This window comes from Microcaecilia unicolor, chromosome 4 (genome assembly GCF_901765095.1).
Source record: "Microcaecilia unicolor chromosome 4, aMicUni1.1, whole genome shotgun sequence".
NCBI lineage: Eukaryota > Metazoa > Chordata > Amphibia > Gymnophiona > Siphonopidae > Microcaecilia > Microcaecilia unicolor.
This window is the reverse complement of record NC_044034.1, coordinates 202,882,893-202,903,575: the sequence shown is the minus strand read 5'-3', so window position 1 is coordinate 202,903,575 and position 20,683 is coordinate 202,882,893. Positions and strand designations below refer to the sequence as shown.

The following is a 20,683-nucleotide window of genomic DNA, read 5'->3' as shown; positions in this document are numbered from 1 at the left end:
GATCTGCACGCGCCTAAAACACGCGCCTATACTAGCACTACCCAGTTTTCGGTGCACCTTAGTAAAAGGACCCTTTAATTATTTCTTGAAGTGTATTTCTCTAGTTTGCCCAGCAGGTGGTGCATGTTTTATGTTTAAAGCTGTTATAGAGAAATTACTTTTTCTTCTTTAGTTTAACACAAGGAGGAAGTAGCCTGCAGTGATGTGACCAGCTATTTTAAAAAAAAATGTTGTTCTAGGCTCTGATACTGGATTGTTCTCCAGTTTGGAAATAGAGAGAGAAAAACCTCTTTACTGAGACCCTGTGAGCAGTTATATTCTATAATCTGTGAGCAGCTATATTTCCTGTACTACCCAGGCACTATCTAGGTAGTGATAAAATGTTTATATAGTTTTATAATTGATCCTTATTCAGTTGCCTGTTATTTCCCATCTGTTTTTATAGTTCACTGTTCAATACTTTTTATGACAATAAACCTTTTTTTAGTTTATTGCTTCTGCTTGTCTGGACTGACTAAGAATCCTGGTGGTTTGTGTGTTGGGTCTGTGAGTGCTTTCTAGGAACTGTATGATCACTGGGAGTGTGGCCCCAGTAACTTAGAAATCTCTGGGGATAACTTGAGAGCGGGAGACTCGCCCAGAGGTGGTTGTGACCAAGTCGGTGAGAGGAGGGTGCTAGTGTAGAGCACATGCCCAGGTGCAGGTGGACCTGAGCTGTGCTGGGAATAGACCCTCTAAGTGGCCGCAGGCGAGAGGCTAGACGTTTCATGACATAGACATTTCTTGATTATTTTCATTTCCTGCTTCCAACAAGTAAGAAAGCAATTCCTACAAATGTACTCGATCTGCAGCCCCTCCTTACCTATCAACCCTCATCTCCCCTTACGTTCCTACCCGTAACCTCCGCTCTCAAGACAAATCCCTCCTCTCAGTATCCTCCCTGAGCCCATACGCCGGGCCCCCTCCCTACCCATCTTCAAATCAATGCTCAAAGCCCACCTCTTCAATGTCGCCTTCGGCACCTAATCACTACACCTCTTCTCAGGAAATCTTAACTACCCCAACTTGACATTTCGTCCTTTAGATTGTAAGCTCTTCTGAGCAGGGACCATCCTTAATTGTTAATTTGTACAGCGCTGCGTAACCCTAGTAGCGCTCTAGAAATGTTAAGTAGTAGTAGTAGTAGTAGTACCCTTCTCCACCACCGCCAACTCCAGGCTCCGCCCTTTCTGCCTCGCCTCACCCCACGCGTGGAACAAACTCCCCGAGCCCATACGCCAGGCTCCCTCCCTGCCCATCTTCAAATCTCTGCTTAAAGCCCACCTCTTCAATGTCGCCTTCGGCACCTAACCTCTACACCTCTACCCAGGAAATCTACACTGCCCCAACTTGACATTTCGTTCTTTAGATTGTAAGCTCCTTTGAGCAGGGACCGTCCTTCTTTGTTTATTTTGTACAGCGCTGCATAACCCTAGTAGCGCTCTAGAAATGTTAAGTAGTAGTATTAGTAGTAGTAGAGTACAGTAGGGTCCCCTGCAATAGTGACTTAAACCATAAGAACATAAAAATTGCCTTACTGGGCAGACCAAATCTCCATCATGTTTCCAGCAGTGGTTGGTCCAGATCACAAATATCTGGCAGGATCTGAAAAAAATAGGTAGTTTCCTTAACGTCGAGGTTAAGCTGTAGCTTTCCCCAGATCTATCTTAATACAATTATAGACTTTTTTCCTCCAGGAATTTGTCAAAACTTTTGTTTTCCTTAACTCTCCAGACCAGTACCAATGAGTAGGTATATGCTGTCCTACCAACAGATGGAGAATAAGAAATACTAGATCTATAATATTCACCCTTTTAAGAGTCCCGTACAACCCTGAACCAGCCAGTATTTCTCAGTCTTCAACAGATGGTAGGTGAGTTCCTGTGCAGCCCAGTGACTGGTTGGGTAGACAGTACAGTGCACCAGTTTGGCCCCACAAAAAAAATATATATATATATTTAAGAGGGCATTGTATAAGACTATTTTGAAGCTTAATATATACCAATTTTCAGGCAAGAAATCACTACTCAAAACTCAGGTCCTTTAACCAGGTAGGCTTTCTCTGACTGCTGCCTTGGCCCAGGAGTGTACACTTTTGAAGTTTTAGGTCCCTTTGCCCCCCCCCCCCCCCCCCAGTATAGAGCTGTGCTTCAGCCTCCTCCCCGTGAGGGGTTCCTTGAGTTCCATCCCCTGGGGAAGACCTAAACAATCTTTAGCAGTGTATTTAAGAAAAAAAAAGGAGCAAATGTCCAGAATACTCTGATCTTCGGGTGCAAGGGCCATGAAGGTGAGATAGGGAGAGCAGCCATTGTGTGCAATTGGATGCTGATTGGTTGGGCATCACACAGAAGCCTTGTGGAACATCATAGTCGACTCAGTGCTAAAATTTGACAAAGATTTTTTTGTCAAAACTCATTTTACATTGACCATATGTGAGATCATATGTCGTATTGACTGATGGTCTTTACAAAATTATTTTAAAAAGTTGCATTATAAAAAAATATTTTTGAAATTAATAATCATAACATTGTATATTGAATTTGGCATCATTATATTGACTAATTATTGAATGTGATTTATTTCTTACCATTTAGTGTGTGTGTTTGAGAGGTGGAGAGGGTTGTATAGTTAGTTATACTCAGTGGTGTGCTGGTAAATTTTTACAACAGGCTCTCTCCCTGGTCCACCTCTGCGCCCCCGCAAAAAAATAAAAAAAACATTTCCAGAGCTGGCTATACCCGGGGAGAGAGTGTGCTTTCAAACAATCCAAATTTACCTTCTTTTAATGTAAAAAAAAAAAAAAAAAATCCTTTATCCCCCATCTTTTAAGACACTGCCTACCTGCTGGATAGTGATGGCACAAGGAAAGTAAGTGAAGACTAACTCAAAATAACCTGGCTGTTCCTTAGATGGGTACTAGTATTACGATATTGAAGATGCGACCATACGATGACTCTGCGGTTATGCTCCACTAATAAGTTAAAAGATTAACTGGATTTCTTGAAAGGATTATATAAACTTAGGTGCAGGACTAGGGACACACACATACACGTATTTAGTCAATATCATAATTCTTCATGTACAGCCACAAAACAACCTTTTAGGGTGGATAGTGTTCACAATGAGCTCCTTTTATTATCGACCAGATAGAGACAAGAGTTTTCAGTTTTGACACAGTATAATTTATCACAAGAACAAAATATAAGAAAACCAATGGGCTGCATTAGGGGTTTATGGCCCATTTATGTTTCAACAAAAGAAAACTGCAAGAAACAAAATATTTTTATTTTGACTAATAAAACCACTTGCCCCTGGAACATGTTCAAAACAGAATAATCCATTTGTGTATCTAAAAGGTAAACTTGTACAAAACAGATTAAGATCTGATTCCATGTGCCCCAATGAAAGGAGAGTTTAATTCTACTTCCATTTAATTTCAATATATTCCATCATCATCTTTATAACACAAGGCTTCCCAAGGTAGACTACAACAACAGTTAAGGTGAACTCATCAGGAAACTGGATATCTTCACTGAAAATTGGCCATCTGTATTGTATACAGACAGTGTATTTATTTATTTATTTATTTATTTGTGTACAAAAATGAGCACAAAATACAGAGTTTAAGATTGCTGTTTCTACCAGCTTTAATAATTTTTAAAGATGTTTTAGTGATATTCAATTGTTACTTCATGATATTTATATTATATGGGAAGCTTTCAAATAAATAAAAAATCTGTCCAATAAGTAAAAAAAAAAAAACGAAACAAAAACTTTTGTCCTCCACCTTTTAAGGCACTGCCTAACAGCTTTAGACTTGTTACAGATGGCCCAAGAATAAAAAAAAAAAAAAAAAACCCAGAATGTGGATGCAGCAGCTCATAGGTTTGATTGCTTTGTTTGGTTTGAGTGTTCTAGCTGTGGGGGGAGTGAAAACAAAGATTAAACAAATTGGTTTCCTTGCTTACCTGTGGAGTAGATAGGCTGCCTGCAGCTCATCACGTCAAACCTCCTTGGTCCCGACAGTGTCCTTTGCCTGCCGCGTCCTGCCTACTGCCTGCAAGTAAGTAACAATCTGGTCCGAACTGCGGCGGGGGGGGGGGGGGGGGGGGGGAGAGGTTGAAGGAGGGAGGCAGGGAGAGGGAGCGGATACGGGAGGGAAGAAACAAAGTTCAATGCATGGGGCAGTGGGAAGGGCAGCAGCAGGGAAGAGAGAATCAGGAACTCCGACGAACCTCTTGCCTGCAGTGCAGCACGAGGAGGCAGGGTTGCCACACACCATGCATGCACCAATATCAGGTGACAGCTGGTGTGTTTGGGCATGTGTGCCTCTAGCCTCCTGCTGCAATTTGTGAAAAAAAAAACCCCATTCAAGTCGCAGCTGAGAGCAGAAAAACCGGCTCGATAAATTGTTAAAAAATTAACAACGGGCTCTGCAGAGCCGGTGCGAGCCGGCTCCAGCACACCACTGGTTATACTTCAGACAAACAACATGTGTTTCTGGAGGCCCCTCAGAATTTCCAGAGTATTTTACAAGAGACTCGATGAACAATGGGCCTTTTATAAAATACCTACTACAAGGCTACAGGACATACATACATATGTAGTCTGCCGCATGAAGAATAGGAACAACCATTTTGCAGAGGACCATTGTCAGAAAAGAGCAACATCATGTGGACTTTTGAATTTGTAAGTGGTGATATTTTGCAACCTACACATATAAAAGCTGTGACATATGGCTATAAATGCTGGATTTTACAAAACTGGGCATCCAAGGGGACCCAATTATTGAGTCAGGCTAGAAAACTCTAATTTTCATCTTTTGGGTGAGTTTAAATACTGAACAGGTAGACAGAATTGCACCCTTAATCATGGCAGCAAATCTCGGGTCCAGATGAACAGTTATCTTCACTTGTGTGCCTTGAAACAGGAATAATGGCTACATTTGGATTTTATAAAGTAGACATGTATTTTCTTTGGAAAATAGGAGATGCATGCATTCTTCTCAGGTCTTCTCAAACCATACCTAGAGTATGCCCTTTAAAAATCACAATGCTGCTAACATACATTTTAAGTAGTAGCTTCCGTCTAGGTATCCTGACTTGGGTCATAAAAACTTGCATAAGGGTAGCTGTGTTAGTCTGTAGTAACAAAAGGGCAGAGACAAGTGACACCTTATAGACTAAACAGTTTATTAAGGCGTGAACATCCAGACATGGGTGTTTATACTTAGCCAGCTATCACTGAGTTTGCTGACCAGATCCTCCTGTACATTTGCCTCAGACTGTTAATAGTACTCCGTACTCATCAGTTTATTTATTTATTAGTATTTATTTACCGCCTTTTTGAAGGAATTCACTCAAGGCGGTGTACAGTAAGTTTGTTTCCCAATCTGTATTTCTTAATCATAGGTGCCTTCTTTAAAGTAAATTTGTATACTATTTTTCCATTGTTTCAGTGGAGGAGTGGCCTAGTGGTTAGAGCACCGGTCTTGCAATCCAGAGGTGGCCGGTTCGAATCCCACTGCTGCTCCTTGTGATCTTGGGCAAGTCACTTAACCCTCCATTGCCTCAGGTACAAACTTAGATTGTGAGCCCTCCTGGGGCAGAGAAATATCCAGAGTACCTGAATGTAACTCACCTTGAGCTACTACTGAAAAAGATGTGAGCAAAATCTAAATGAATAATAAATAAATAACAGACGGTCTCTTTCCTGGAAGAAAGTGGAACATACACATGGTTCCATCCACTTAGCCTGGGCCCATACAGTGTGCCCAGGGATTCTGGATCAGCTATTGCATTCCTTCTTCAGCAGCATGTACCAAGGAACAAATGAGCCCTATTGTAAAAGCAGCTTTATGGCTTCTTTAAAAGCCAGTGCCAGATTTGCCACCTGGCTGATTTCAGCCTGCTAGCTGGGAACAGTCAAATGAGTACATCTCTGCAAACACAGTATTATAAGCTTCTATTGGCACACAGCCTGGAATCTTAGATCTCCTTATTGCTTAGGGCTTCAGCATGCTTGTACGGAATCCTCTAATGCAGAGGAGGTAGTGGTATAATCATATATTCAGATAATTAATGCATTTGTTTGTAAAGCTGCAGTGCATAGAATTGCATAGAACTGCTGGTAAAAAAAATATTCATTATCAGTAGCAAAATTCAACTTCAGATTATCAATAGAAATCAAACAAAATAAAACATGGAAAAGAAAATAGTATGATACCTTTTTTATTGGTCATAATACATTTCTTGATTAGCTTTCGAAGGTTGCCCTTCTTCGTCAGATCGGAAATAAGCAAATGTGGTAGTAGATAGTATATATAAGAGAAACATCAAAGCATTACTTTGACAGTCTGACAGAGTGGGAGGGTGGGGGTATGCATGGGGACATCATGCATACCCATGCATACCCCCACCCTCCCACTCTGTCAGACTGTCAAAGTAATGCTTTGATGTTTCTGTTATATATACTATCTACTACCACAGTTGCTTATTTCCGATCTGATGAAGAAGGGCAACCTTCGAAAGCTAATCAAGAAATGTATTAAGTTATGTCCAATAAAAAAGGTATCATCTTATTTTCTTTTCCATGTTTTATTTTGTTTGATTTCTATTGATAACCTTTAAGAGTGGACTAACACGGCTACCACACCTAACTTCAGATTAGAATTATGTATGTGTTTCTGTGAGACTCCTTTTCCAGTAGCCTCAGAGTAACTTACCAATATGTATAAGCAATTATCTCTTTTGCAGGACAATATGGAGCTCATTTTCCAAGCATTGTGGATATACAAAATTCCATAGGTTACTATGGAACTTTGTCAGTCTAAGTGCTTTGAAAATGTGCCTCCATGTCCCTTTGCTGCTTCTCTGGACTTTATTTTGAGATAAAAATTGTCTGCATTTACAGCTCGAGAAGACAATTCCTAGCAAGAGCTGTACCAAGTTTGGTTGCTTGGGTTTTTTTTCTCTATATTGTTAAACAAAAAAATGAAAATATTTTTATTTCCTTCTCCAGGAGAAGTCCACCTTGTTGGTTTGCACCTCCAGGCTTTGATTGAAGCTGGTGTTAAAGCAAGTGACGTGGCAGTCATTGCACCGTACAATCTCCAGGTGACAACTGAACAGTTCTTTTAATGTGCTACAGTAGTAGAGCACAATGTTCAAATATAGATTCAGTTATTTGATTTATAAATAAAATTAGTCTTTAAGCAGTTTTATTCAGAGAAAAGTTGTAAACTTTAGAAAGGAACATATGTGACTTATTAAACCAGCAGTCTGACAGCTGAAATGATGCATTTAGAAAAATCACTAAGTTAAAGGAGAATAGCAGGAATGGTAAGCTTTGATGTTTGCATGTCTAATTGGCAGTTCTAAATTTTTAACTTGGAACACCACATAATGAAAATGGATTGGGAAGGTTGTGGTGAGTTGTAGTTTGAGCCTAGTGTTGCTAGTCTTGCATCAGATATTTATTTATTTATTGCATTTGTATCCCACATTTTCCCACCTCTTTGCAGGCTCAATGTGGCTTACAATACATCATGAATGATGGGCATATATTAGAAAATAGACATTTAGTGATACAGAAGGATCTTGGGTAACATGATAGTGATAAAACATGATAGTAGTATAACAAGGAACTATTGTAAGACAGTTCTGAATATATGTGGAGGAGAACATAAGCACATAGAAAGTAATTCTAAAACCTTGCAGCTACTAAAGGTTCTGGTTACTATTTTAAGCCTGTTCTATAAAATAAAAACAGTAGGAACCTATTTTTCTTTATAGAATACTAGTGCAAATGGCTGAAAATATTTGAAAGCAATTGCTTACACCAGCCCAATAGCTGGTGTAGAAGCCCACATCTAGATGTTAGCATGAATGTGTATAAATGATAGAATTCAATAGTTTACATACAGTACATACCTGTGTGCATCTAACAGACAAATATTATTGCTCCACACAAGTAAGAGGATGTGACGATGATAAAGTTGTGCCAGATTTGTTTGGAAGGATCTATCCATAAGATAAGATGCAAACCATGAATAGACGCTACCTGACACACCTATTTCCCAAGCCAACAACGAAGAAGAGTATGGCTGACAAGATCAAATGCATCTGATAAGTCCAAGGAAATTAGGACCAGTTTTACTATGATCCAAATGATAATGAACGTATGTGGCAATTTCTAATACCTCACTAGTTACTCCCATCTCTAGATCATATTTATAAATGATCTAGAGATGGGAGTAACTAGTTAGGTAATTAAATTTGCTGACGACACAAAATTATTCAAAGTTGTTAAATCGCAAGAGGAATGTGAAAAATTACAAGAGGACCTTATGAGACTGGGCATCCAAATGGCAGATGACGTTTAATGTGAGCAAGTGCAAAGTGATATATGTGGGAAAGAGGAACCCGAACTACAGGTACGTGATGCAAGGTTCCACGTTAGAAGTCATCGACCAGGAAAGGGATCTAAGTGTCATTGTTGATGATACGTTGAAACCCTCTGCTCAGTATGCAGCGTTGGCCAAGAAAGCAAATAGAATGTTACGTATTATTAGGAAAGGAATGGAAAACAATAGTGAGGATGTTATGATGACTTTGTATCGTTCCATGGTGCAACCGCACCTCAAATACTGTGTGCAAATCTGGTCACCGCATCTCAAAAAAGATATAATGGAATTAGAAAAAGTACATAGAAGGGTGACGAAAATGTTAAAGGGGATGGGACGACTTCCCTATGAGGAATGGCTAAAGTGTCTAGAGCTCTTCGGCTTGGAGAAAAGATGGCTGAGGGGAGATATGATAGAGGTCTATAAAATAGTGAGTGGAGTGGAACTGGTAGACGTGAATCACTTGTTTACTTTTTCCAAAAATACTAGGACTAGGGGGCATGCAATGAAGCTACAAAGTACAGTAGTAAATTTAAAACAATTCGGAGAAAATATTTAATCACTCAGCTTATAATTGAACTCTGGAATACATTGCCAAAGAATGTAGTAAAAGCAGTTAGCTTAGTGGTATTTCAAAAAGGTTTGGATGGCTTCCTAAAGGAAAAGTCCATAGACCGTTATTAAATGGGGGAAATCCTCTGCTTATTTCTAGGATAAGCAGCATAAAATGTATTGTTCTGTTTTGGGATCTTGCCCCAGGTACTTGTAACCTGGATTGGCCACTGTTGGGAACAGGATGCTGGGCTTGATGGATCTTTCGATCTGTCCCAGTATGGTAACACTTATGGTGTTATGTAATCACTTTTTGTATAGCTTACAAACTTGGCACATTTAATGGATGTAAAGGTACTACATGAGATCTGCAAAGGAGATGAATTAGATTGAAGTTTTAAGCGCATGTTCATGAAAAGAATTGTAGCTGGAATTTTAGTGCACAGATCCCATGAGCCCCAGATTAACAAATTGCCCTTTCATTGTTCATGAGTTAATGCAGTAGTAAAGTTATGACATATTAATACATACAGACCAGACTTTTCTTATTTTGACTGTATTCTTAAATATTGCTTTGTCATATTTTGAGGATTTCATACTCTTGTCAGTCTAACTAACTTCCTTCATTTTTTCTGATGGCACATCACTCAGCCTTCTAATTTTTAAAATCTGCAGTACCATTTATGCTGCCAGCAGCTTCCTTTCTCAAAACTGTGGCAGACTCTCTTTGAGGGGCATAATCGAACGGGGCGCCCAAGTTTTCCTGAGGGCGTCCTCGCAGGACGTCCCCGCGAAGAGGCGGGGAAACACGTATTATTGAAACAAGATGGGCGGCCATCTTTCATTTTGATAATATGGTCGGGGACGCCCAAATCTCAACATTTAGGTCGACCTTAGAGATGGTTGTCCCCGATTTTCGGCGATAATGGAAACCGAGAACGCCCATCTCCGAAACGACCAAATCCAAGCCATTTGGTCGTGGGAGGAGCCAGCATTCGTAGTGCACTGGTCCCCCTGACATGCCAGGACACCAACCGGGCACCCTAGGGGGCACTGCAGTGGACTTCAGAAAAATCTCCCAGGTGCATAGCTCCCTTACCTTGTGTGCTGAGCCTCCCACAACTGTACACCACTACCATAGCCCTTAGGGATGAAGGGGGGCACCTAGATGTGGGTACAGTGGGTTTGTGGTGGGTTTTGGAGGGCTCACATTTACCACCACAAGTGTAAAAGGTAGGGGGGATGGGCCTGGGTCCGCCTGCCTGAAGTGCACTGCAGTACCCACTAAAACTGCTCCAGGGACCTGCATACTGCTGTCATGGAGCTGGGTATGATATTTGAGGCTGGCATAGAGGCTGGAAAAAATATTTAGAATTTTTTTTTTTTTTAGGGTGGGTGAGGGTTAGTGACCACTGGGGGAGTAGGGGGAGGTCATCCCCAATTCCCTCCGGTGGTCATCTGGTCATTTAGGGCACTTTTGTGGCTTGGTCGTAAAAAAAAAAAAAGGGCCAAGTGTTCGTCAGGGACGCCCTTCTTTTTTCCATTATTGACCAAGGACGCCCATGTGTTAAGCACGCCCCAGTCCCATCTTCACTATGCTTCCGACACGCCCCCGTGAACTTTGGTCGTCCCCGCGACGGAAAGCAGTTGAGGACACCCAAAATCAGCTTTCGATTATGCCGATTTGGGCGACCCTGGGAGAAGGACGTCCATCTCCCAATTTGTCGAAAGATGGGCGCCCTTCTCTTTCGAAAATAAGCCTGTTTGTATTGCAGATTAATCTATCCACTTTCTTTCCATTTGTATTAACCTTCACTATTCTAAAATAAATCACATTCCTATTTCCTTTGGCCCTGCTACTGACTTCACTCCACAGCAGGTAAATCACATTCAGCAGCAACAGTTATTAATTACCTGCCCTTCTGGCTCTGCCTGCTTCTGTATTACACATATATTTCTACTTTATTGGGTTTACTTCACCTTTCTTTTCTGCTATTGCTCCCAGCTATCTTTTATACTCATTTCCTGTATTCAGCTTCATGTCTTGTCCTTGTTTCTTCAAGGCACTTTTCTCCAGGGTTCACTTCCTCCTATCATTTGTTTTAGCTACTGCATCATAATTTTTTAGCATATAGCTTTCGTCAATATCTTACCTTCTTGAAGTACACCTTAGCTAAGCTCTGATATTTGTCATGGCTGCACTATGCTAGAAGTTTAACAATTGACTTGTGCATTCATACCTAGTCTGGGTTGCTGTGCTGAGTGCTAGGAAGTCTTTTATCTGAAACTAGTAAAAAAAAAAGGCCCGTTTCTGACACAAATGAAACGGGTGCTAGCAAGGTTTTCCTCGGAGTGTGTATGATTGCGAGAGTGTATGTGAGAGTGACTGTGTGTGAGAGAGAGAGTGAATGTGCGAGTGTGGGTGCGAGTGTGTCTGTGAGAGAGAGATAGTGTGTGTGTGTGTGAGAATGAGAGTGTGTGCAAGTGCATATGTGAGACACAGTGTGAGAGAGAGAGTGTGTTTCACACAGATACAGTGTGTGTGTGAGACACAGACTCTGTGAGACTGAGTGTATGAGACCAAAAGAGTGTGTGAGTGACTGTGTGACACATAGAGAGTGAATGTGATACAGTGTGAGACATAGAGTGTGTGAGAGACAGTGAGTGAGAGAGAGAGAGACAGATATTGACTGTGAGAGAGTGTGTGTGTGAGAGAGATACCTCCCCCCCTCTCTGGTGTCAGGCCCCCCCTCCCCCCTCTCTCTCTGGTGTCTGAGCGTTACTGTGCAGGACACTAAGCTCTGGCTGTGCTTCAAGGAACTGACCAATCCTATTTAATAGAATGCACCTCCAACATTCTGAAGCCGAGAAACCTCATATGGTTGGTCACTTCTGCTTGTGACGAACCCGGAAGTACGTGATGTCAGTTCAGGAGATGGATACAGAGAGCAGGAATGCCTCAGCCATGCAGTCAGCTTCAGAATGTTGGAGGTGCATTTTATTATATAGGATAAGCAGTACTCTATGCCAGATCCCAGTTCTATTGCATGCCCAATGCAGAGGGCTCTCTAGGGTTGTGAGAGTTTTTTTTTTTAAGGCACCAGCAAAGAAGATGATGTAATTCCAGCTGAAACTACTTACAGATCTTAGGTATCCGTGAGGGAGTAGAAAGCACAGACTCTTATTGGATTCCTGGAATTGCTTCTTCTCAAATTGCTTGTGATACAGTTTGATAGACCTTTTGAAATTGAGAGGACCACTGAACACCATCCTAGATTGATCTCTCTGCATTTCCAAGAATTTTTGTTATTAAAATTCTACTGCATGTGGAAGCCATATTACAAAAAGCAAAGTTGAAAACACCACGTCAGCATGAAGGGATCAAAGTGATAATCTTCCCAGATTTAAACAAATCTATAATTCAGAGGAAGCAAGATTATTTGGTGTGCCAGAATCATATGAAGCATATGGGGCATGGATTAGTCTCTCTCTTATCCTGCTCATATATGGATTACACTTCACAAGTTCATTAGCCTCAGGCATACCTGGATCAGACTGAAGAAAAGCCAGCTGAGACTTATACAGAGAGCACACATGCTGCATATTAGTCTTTACAGCTACCATGGTACCAAAAAAGTATGGGAGAGAGAATTTGAGTGGACCATATTTTGGTCTAAAGTATGTAGGCTTTTGTTTTCTCTGCCATTACACAGTCTCTGCTCTGCATTATGTTGCCCATCATATTTTTTGAACACTATCCAAGGAGGAGTAGCCTAGTGGTTAGTGCAGTGGACTTTGATCCTGGGGAACTGAGTTCGATTCCCACTGCAGCTCCTTGTGACTCTGGGCAAGTCACTTATCCCTCCATTTCCCCTGGTACAAAATAAGTACTTGAATATATGTAAACCGCTTTGAATGTAGTTGCAAAAACCTCAAAAAGGTGGTATATCAAGTCCCATTTCCCTTTCCCTTCCCTTTCTGGACAAACCATTGAACAGAGCTGGTCTTGTGCAATAAGGAAGGGATATTCTCCGAGGACAAGCAGGCCATATTCTCACATGTGGTTGATGTCATTTATGTCACCAAGTGTCGATCTTAAACAGTTAAAAATAGCATTTTTGAATAATGCACAGTGTCCCCACTGTGCATGTGCGAGTGTGGGACCACCAGTCTTTTCTCATCTGCAGCGAGGAGCACGCAGTTGTCCCGCTCTCCTCACAGCGTCTGGTGCATAAGCATTTTTTTCGGGTTTTGTGCCTTCCCTTCGAGGTTTTTCTGCCCTGATTTTTTTGTTTTGTTTTGTTTTCTTTCTTCAGAAAGGTTCCCCTCCCTTCTCTTTTAGTTTATTTTTCCCCTCTTAGGCCTGAGCTCCGTTCAGGTAATTCTTCCTCGATTTTTCAGGTGTGCCCCTTTTTTAATCACCATCAAGCCGTTTAATTTGGCCATGGCTCTTTTCCCTTCCATGTCATCAAAGGGTCCCAGTGGCTTTAAGTGCTGTAGCTGATGCAATAGGACCATTTCTGGCAAATACACCCATTCTTGGTGTCTTCAGTGTTTGGGGTCTGAACATACCCTTTCCAGCTGTGTTCTTTGCCTTCGTATGAAAAAAAAGAACCCAGCTGGCCAGAGAGACTCAAAGGGAAAAGATTTTTGGAGCCCAGTCCAAAACCTTGGCGTTGGTATTGGCATTGACATCGACACCGGCATTGGTCTGTATGGCTGAGAGGAACTGGACATGCATTGAGTGGGTCTCCATCTGCCTGAATGCTGGCCGCTGTGCATGGCCCCCAAGACTGGTCACAATCGGACCTGATGCCGGTGCAACGTGGAGATTCGATGTGATCCTTGTTGGCACCGAGGAGCATCAATGACCGGCATCAATCAATGGCCAAGAAGAATCTGCATTGAGCCTCCTCACCACCGAGGGATTCAGTCCCCGAGAAGTGTCGGTGCCAGGAGGACCGCTCACCCTCCATACAAGAGGTGTCAATGCATGGGTCTCCAATGTTGCCAAGACCAGGCACCCGTCTCAACGCCAGCAGTTCAGCAGGCTGTCTCTGCACCCAAGCCTTTCCCGGTGGCCTCTTTCTGAGCGCATCCTGGCCATGCTTCCTGAGCTCTTGGTGGGATTTTTACAGCAGTGTGCATCGGCATCTGGTGTACATGCACAAACCATGCCACTTCCTGCTGCCTCGCAAGGCCTTCAACCTGTGGTGAGGTCTCCAACGCTGGTGTTGCGTGCAGCACTGGTATTGACAGCCACCCATGTGAGTACCCTGTTGACGTTGGTGGAGAAAGTTTCACCAGAGTTGAAGTTGGATCCCACTTCTCAATGCCCTTCTTGAAGACGTGGCTCCTCTGTTTCAAGGCAGGCTCAGTCTCAGCCCTCCCATGAGGAATTTTTTGCAGAGTTTGATGAGGATCCTCGGCATTTCTCAGAAGAGGAGTCCTATGGTATCCCATCTATCCCCTCCCCTCAAGAAGAAAGAAGGAAGTCTCCACCTGAGTGCCTTTCCTTCCCAGGTTTTGTGAGGGAAATGGGGGGCTGCCATTCTCATTCATTTAGAGATGGAGGATGAGCCCAGGGCTGAGATGTTCGAGGTCTGGACTAGAAATCTCCTCCTAGAGAGGCTGTGATGGACCTTCTTCACCAGATCCTGAAAGATGTTCAGGTGAAGAACTGGGAGTCCCTTCTGTTGGTCCCTGTCCAACCCAAGAAGATAGACACTATATATTGGATTCAGAGCTCCCCAGGGTATGACAAGCCTCAGTCGCCTCATCATTCCCCTGGTGGTGGAATCCGCGCTTATGAGACAGGAATTCTAGAGACTATTCTTCGGTGACCCCTGGCAGAGAAGCTAGAACTTTGGGTGGAAGATGTATCAGGCCACTATACTAATCTCCTGTAGTCAATCTTACCAGCTCTACACAAACCTGTACTTGTGGAACGTAATGCGCAGTATGTCTGATTTGGCGGATTGTCTCCCACATGAGCAGGCCCAGTCACTTTGCCAATTGGTCAAGCAGCAGAGGCATGTAAAAGTTCTTGGCCAGGGGCACCTATGACATCTTTGATGCGGTATCCAGGCTCTCTATCCAGAGTATAGTGATGTGCAAACTCTCATGGTTGCATGTCTCTGACTTGGACCCAGCTGTCCAGCAGAGATTGGCAGATATCACATGCTGCAGAGATAATCTTTTTGGAGGCTACATGGAGGAGGTTGTTGACCTCATCAAGAAATACATTGACACCATTAATACTCTGTCCAGCTGGATGTCTTCTGCACCTTCCTCTTTTTATCTAGGAGGCTTTTGAGTAAGTTGAAGAGGGGTTCCTACTACTCCTAGATGTAGGTATGCTCCTTCTCGCCAGTCCCAGCGCGCTCATTCTCATGAACTGCGTGCGACCAAAGTCCAGCCAGCTCACTAGTGAAGCCAGGGTCGCGCTTTTGACTGGCTCTAGCAGATCATAGCTGTAGTAAAGGTAACTGTCCCAGATGACCTGCCCATCAGGAGGAGGCTGAATGTTTTCCAGGAAAGGTATTCCCTTGTAACCTCCAACTGATAGGTTCTCCAAATAGTCTGTCTTGGTTATGCCCTGCATTGGCATCAATATCCACCAAATTACCCACCCAGATCGTCTCACTTCAGCTCTCAGCACAAGCAGGTACTTGCAGGGGAACTCTCTGCCCTTCTGAAGGCCCATGTGGTCAAGCCCGTTCCACCAGGGGAACAAGGGCTGCGATTCTATTCCAGGTACTTCCTTGTAGTCAAGAAAACAGGTTATACGTCCCGTCCTAGACCTAAGGGCCCTGAACAAATTCCTGCTCAAAGAAAAGTTCAGGATGGTTTCCCTGGGCACCCTTCTTCCCATGATTGAGAAAAACAATTGGCTATGTTCTCTGGACTTGAAGGATGCTTACACTCGCATTCCGATACTTCCAGTTCACAGGAAGTATCTTCGAATTTAGCTGGGGACACGTCACTTCCAGTACTGCATGTCAGCTCCCGGGGTTTTCACCAAGTGTCTTGCAGTAGTTGCAGCATCAATATGCAGACTGGAAGTCCATGTGTTCCCCTGTCTGGATGACTGGCTGGTGAAGAGCATGTCAAATGACAGTGCTCAGGAGTCTATGCAGAAAACTATTCAGGTGTTAAAGCTACTAGGATTCGTTTTAAACTACCCCAAGTCCCATCTGTATCCCGTTCAACAATTGGAGTTCATCGGAGCCCTGCTAGACATACAGCAGGGGCGGGCTTTTCTCCCTGTGCCAAGTGCTGTTAACACTGTTATCACTCTTACCACTCAGGTCCAAGCCAACCAGCAGGTCACAGCTCGGAAGTTGTTGAGGTTGTTAGGCCACATGGAGGGGCATAATCAAAAGGGACGCCCAAGTTTTGCCAAGAACGTCCTCTCAAAACGTCCCGGTAGAAGGGCAGGGAAACCCGTATTATCGAAACAAGATGGATGTCCATCTTTCGTTTCGATAATACAATCGGAGATGCCCAAATCTTGACATTTAGGTCGTCCTTAGAGATGGTTGTTCCTTGATTTGTTCTTTTCTGATTTTCGGCGATAATGGAAACCAAGGATGCCCATCTCAGAAATGACCAAATGCAAGCCCTTTGGTCATGGGAAGAGCCAGCATTCGTAGTGCACTGGTCCCCCCTGACATGTCAGGACACCAACCAGGCATCCTAGGGGGCACTGCAGTGGACTTCAGAAATTGCTCCCAGGTGCATAGCTCCCTTACCTTGTGTGCTGTGCCCCCCCCCCCCAAAAAAAAAAAAAACCCCCGAAACCCACTACCCACCACTGTACACCACTACCATAGCCCTTATGGGTGAAGTGGTGCACCTAGATGTGGGCACAGTGGGTTTGTGGTGGGTTTTGGAGGGCTCACATTTACCACCACAAGTGTAACAGGTAGGGGGGGGGGGGTGGGCCTGGGTCCGCCTGCCTGAAGGTCACTGCACCCACTAAAACTGCTCCAGGGACCTGCATACTGCTGTGATGGATCTGAGTATGACATTTGAGGCTGGCACAAAAGATTTTTAAAGATTTTTTTTTTTTGGTGGGAGGGGGGTAGTGACCACTGGGGGAATAAGGGGAGGTGATCCCCGATTCTCTCCAGTGGTCATCTGGTCAGTTTGGACACCTTTTTGTGGTCTAGTTGTAAGAAAAGCAGGACCAGGTAAAGTCGTCCAAGTGCTCGTCAGGGACGCCCTTTTTTTTCCATTATGGGTCGAGGACACCCATGTGTTAGGCACGCCCAAGTCCTGCCTTCGCTACGCCTCTGACATGCCCCCATGAACTTTGATTCTCCCCGTGACGGAAAGCAGTTGGGGATGCCCAAAAACGGCTTTCGATTATGCCGATTTGGGCGACCCTGTGAGAAGGACGCCCATCTTCCAATTTGTGTCAAAAGATAGGCATCCTTCTCTTTCGAAAATATGCCTGTTAGCCGCCACTGTCCATGTCACGCCCATGACACGTTTTCACATGAGACCTGCCTAGTGGACCCTAGCTCCCCAGTGGTGCTAAGCCTAGGGGAACCTAGTAGATGTCACCCAAGTAACATGGAGTTGATTCAGTCTCAACTTCGGTGGACAATTTGTTCCAATTTGACTCTGGGACTTGCATTCCAAATTCCTCAGCCTCAGAAGGTGCTGATGATAGATACACCTGGGGTGGTGGTGGGGGGGGCTCATGTAGATGGGCTGCACATCCAGGGTGTTTGGTCAGCTCAGGAATCGGATCTTCAGATCAACCTCCTGGAGCTACAGGCAATCTGGAACGCTCTAAATGCTTTCAGAGTTCAGCTGTCCAACCAGATTGTACTCATTCAATCGTTGCAATGTACTTCATCTACAAGCAGGAGGGGTAACGGATCACACTCACTGTGTCGGGAGGCCGTCCGGATATGGCAGTGGATAGTCCAGCATGGGATACTTATCTGACAGGCAAATCCAACTAACTGGCTGGCAGACTGAGCAGGGTCATGCAACCACACGAGTGGTCACTCGGCATGGGTGTTGCTCACAAGATGTTCTGAGTGTGGGGCAGCTCCTCGATGGATCTCTTTGCCACTCAACTCAATCACAAAGTCCATCAGTTCTGTTCCTGGTTCCAGGCCGACGACAGACTAGTATCGGATGCTACATTAGGGGATTTGTCTTCTGTATGCATATTCTCCCATCCCTCTTGTGGGTAAGACTTTGCTGAAACTCATCAAGACGAAGGAACCATGATCCTGATTGCTCCATATTGGCCCAGACAGATCTGGTTCCCTTTTCTTCTGGTGTTGTCTTCCAAAGAACCTTGGAGATTGGAGTGTTTTCAGACCCTCATCACACAAAACCAGGGATCTCTTACGCATCTCAGCCTTCAATCTCTAGCCCTCACAGCCTGGATGAGAACTTAGAATTTGCTTCCTTGCATCTTAAGGGTGTCTCCTGAGTCTTGCTGGCTTCCAGAAAAGATTGTGTAAGGCTTCATCTTAGTGTGATTAGTGCTTACCCATCTCCATGTAGAGGGTAGGCCCATCTCTGGACAGCGTCTAGTTGTTCGCTTCATGAGAGGTTTGCTTTTGAAAAAGCCCCCTGTCAGAACTCCACCTGTGTCATGAGATCTCAACATTGACCTCGCCCAGCTGATGAAAGCTCCTTTTGAGCTGCTGGATTCCTGTCATCTGAAGTACTTGACCTGGAAGGTCCTGTTTTTGGTGGCTGTTACTTCAACTCGCAGGGTCAGTGAGCTTCAGGACCTAGTGGGCGATCCACATTACACAAAATGTTATCATAACAGAGTAGTTCTCCGTATGCACCCTAAGTTCCTGCTTAAGGTTGTGTCAGAGTTCCATCTCATCCAGTCGATCATTCTTCCAACGTTCTTTCACAAACCTCATGGCCATCCTGGCGGGAGTGCACTGCACACCTTGGACTGCAAGTGATCATTGACATTTTACTTTGAGAGGACTAGGCCCTATAGACAGTCCACCCAGCTTTTCGTTTCATTTGATCCCAAAAGGATGAGGGTTGCCATCGGGGAAACGCACAATCTCCAGTTGGCTGGCAAGTTGCATTTCATTCACTTATGCCCAGGCTGGGATCACTTGAGGGTCATGTCAAGGCTCACAATGTCAGAGCCATGGCAGTGTTGGTAGCCTACTTGAGGTCAGCCTTCATTGAAGAAATTTGCAAGGCTGCAACGTGGTCTTCAGTCCACACATTCGCATTACACCACTGCCTTGTGCAGGATACCCAACGTGGTGGACAAACAGTTCTGCAGAATTTGTTTGGGATCTAGAATCCAACTCCAGCACCCTAGGCCCATTTTGTTCTGTTCCAGGCTGCACTTTCACACAGTTGTATGTAGTTTTAGGTTAATTGCTATGTTGCCCTCACTATTGTTGTTTTCGGTGAGCCTGGTAGCTAGGGATTCCTATATGTGAGAATATGGCCTGCTTGCACGCGGAGAAAATGAAAATACTTACGTGTTGCAGGTGTTCTTCGAGGAGAGCAGGCTATTCATTCTCACATACCCTCCCACCTACCCTTGGAGTTGTCTTCTTTTTGTGGTATTATATATTCTGCAGCAGGTGGGACGGCACTCGCACTAGCTAGTTGAGGATGCTGCGTGTGCTCAAAAAAGTTATTTTTAGCTGTTTAAGCTCTGCATCTGGTGACATGGATGATGTCAACCGCATGTGAGAATGAATGGCCTGCTGTCCTCGGAGAATACCTGCTACAAGTAAGTATCTTCTCTTTATCCACATATGTTGTTCCACTGACCAAATCTGACAACTTTCTGGACTCAAGTCTGAGATCGGATCTCTAATGTTCTAGTGTATCTCAGATTCAGGTTCCCCTTACTTATAAAATAGTTATTTGGAGATCTGTAGTGTTCCATTTATTGACAAAAGGAAGTAATATACTGTAGTTACTGTAGTTGGTTTTGTATAAGGTTTATTGATTGCGATATTAGTATTTACGGTAACTTTAGATAAATTTTGTTACATCCTAGTGTTGCAGGAATTACCACTATTGTTAGCAGAATCTGTGGTACTTCAGGAGTCAAACACCACACACCAGAATGAGAGAAATCTTCTTTATTTGCCAGCAAACAAAGTAGGACATCAGCACTAGGTCTCTTCTTCTCTTTCTCAGCTCTCTGTGTCTTATGGCTTCTGTCTCAGCTCCTTCTCTTCTCATGTAAGCTGCTTCTGCTCCCAGTTATATAGGGTCCTACACCTCTCTAGCCCCCCTTTCTCACCAGATGGTAAAGAATAGATTGATTACCCTGCCTTGAACTAATTATTACTTACACATTACTTAAAAATATCAGTTACATAGGTTTGAGATATTTCCTAAACTGACCTATGACCTGGGGCCTCTCAAACTAGACAATGTGGCACCTATCTCTTACATTTTATTATTATTAAATTCTTAGGTTCCCAGCTAACTTCATACTAACTGCTAACTGGACTCTGGCATTCATTAAGGGGTCAAGGGGCCAATCTTGCTTAATAGTACACATACATAATTTGTTATTACTTTCAGAAAACCAGTCCTTCATTTAGCTATTCATCAAGGAGATGACTTGACTTTCCCTGACCTCTTTCACCTATTAGTTTCATACACAAAACTCGCTAGGACTGTGGATAATTCAAACCAGATGATGACCTC

At 43.6% G+C, this 20,683-nt stretch overlaps 1 protein-coding gene across 1 annotated transcript in view; it reads left to right on the top strand.

Annotated features, from left to right (window-relative positions):
- The window catches only part of IGHMBP2 (immunoglobulin mu DNA binding protein 2), a 237,282-nt gene that overhangs the window by 141,576 nt on the left and 75,023 nt on the right, over nt 1–20,683 (top strand). The window contains exon 11 of the mRNA XM_030201132.1: nt 7,060–7,154. Within this exon, the coding sequence (XP_030056992.1) occupies nt 7,060–7,154 (95 nt within the window). The remainder of the gene's footprint in view (nt 1–7,059; nt 7,155–20,683) is intronic.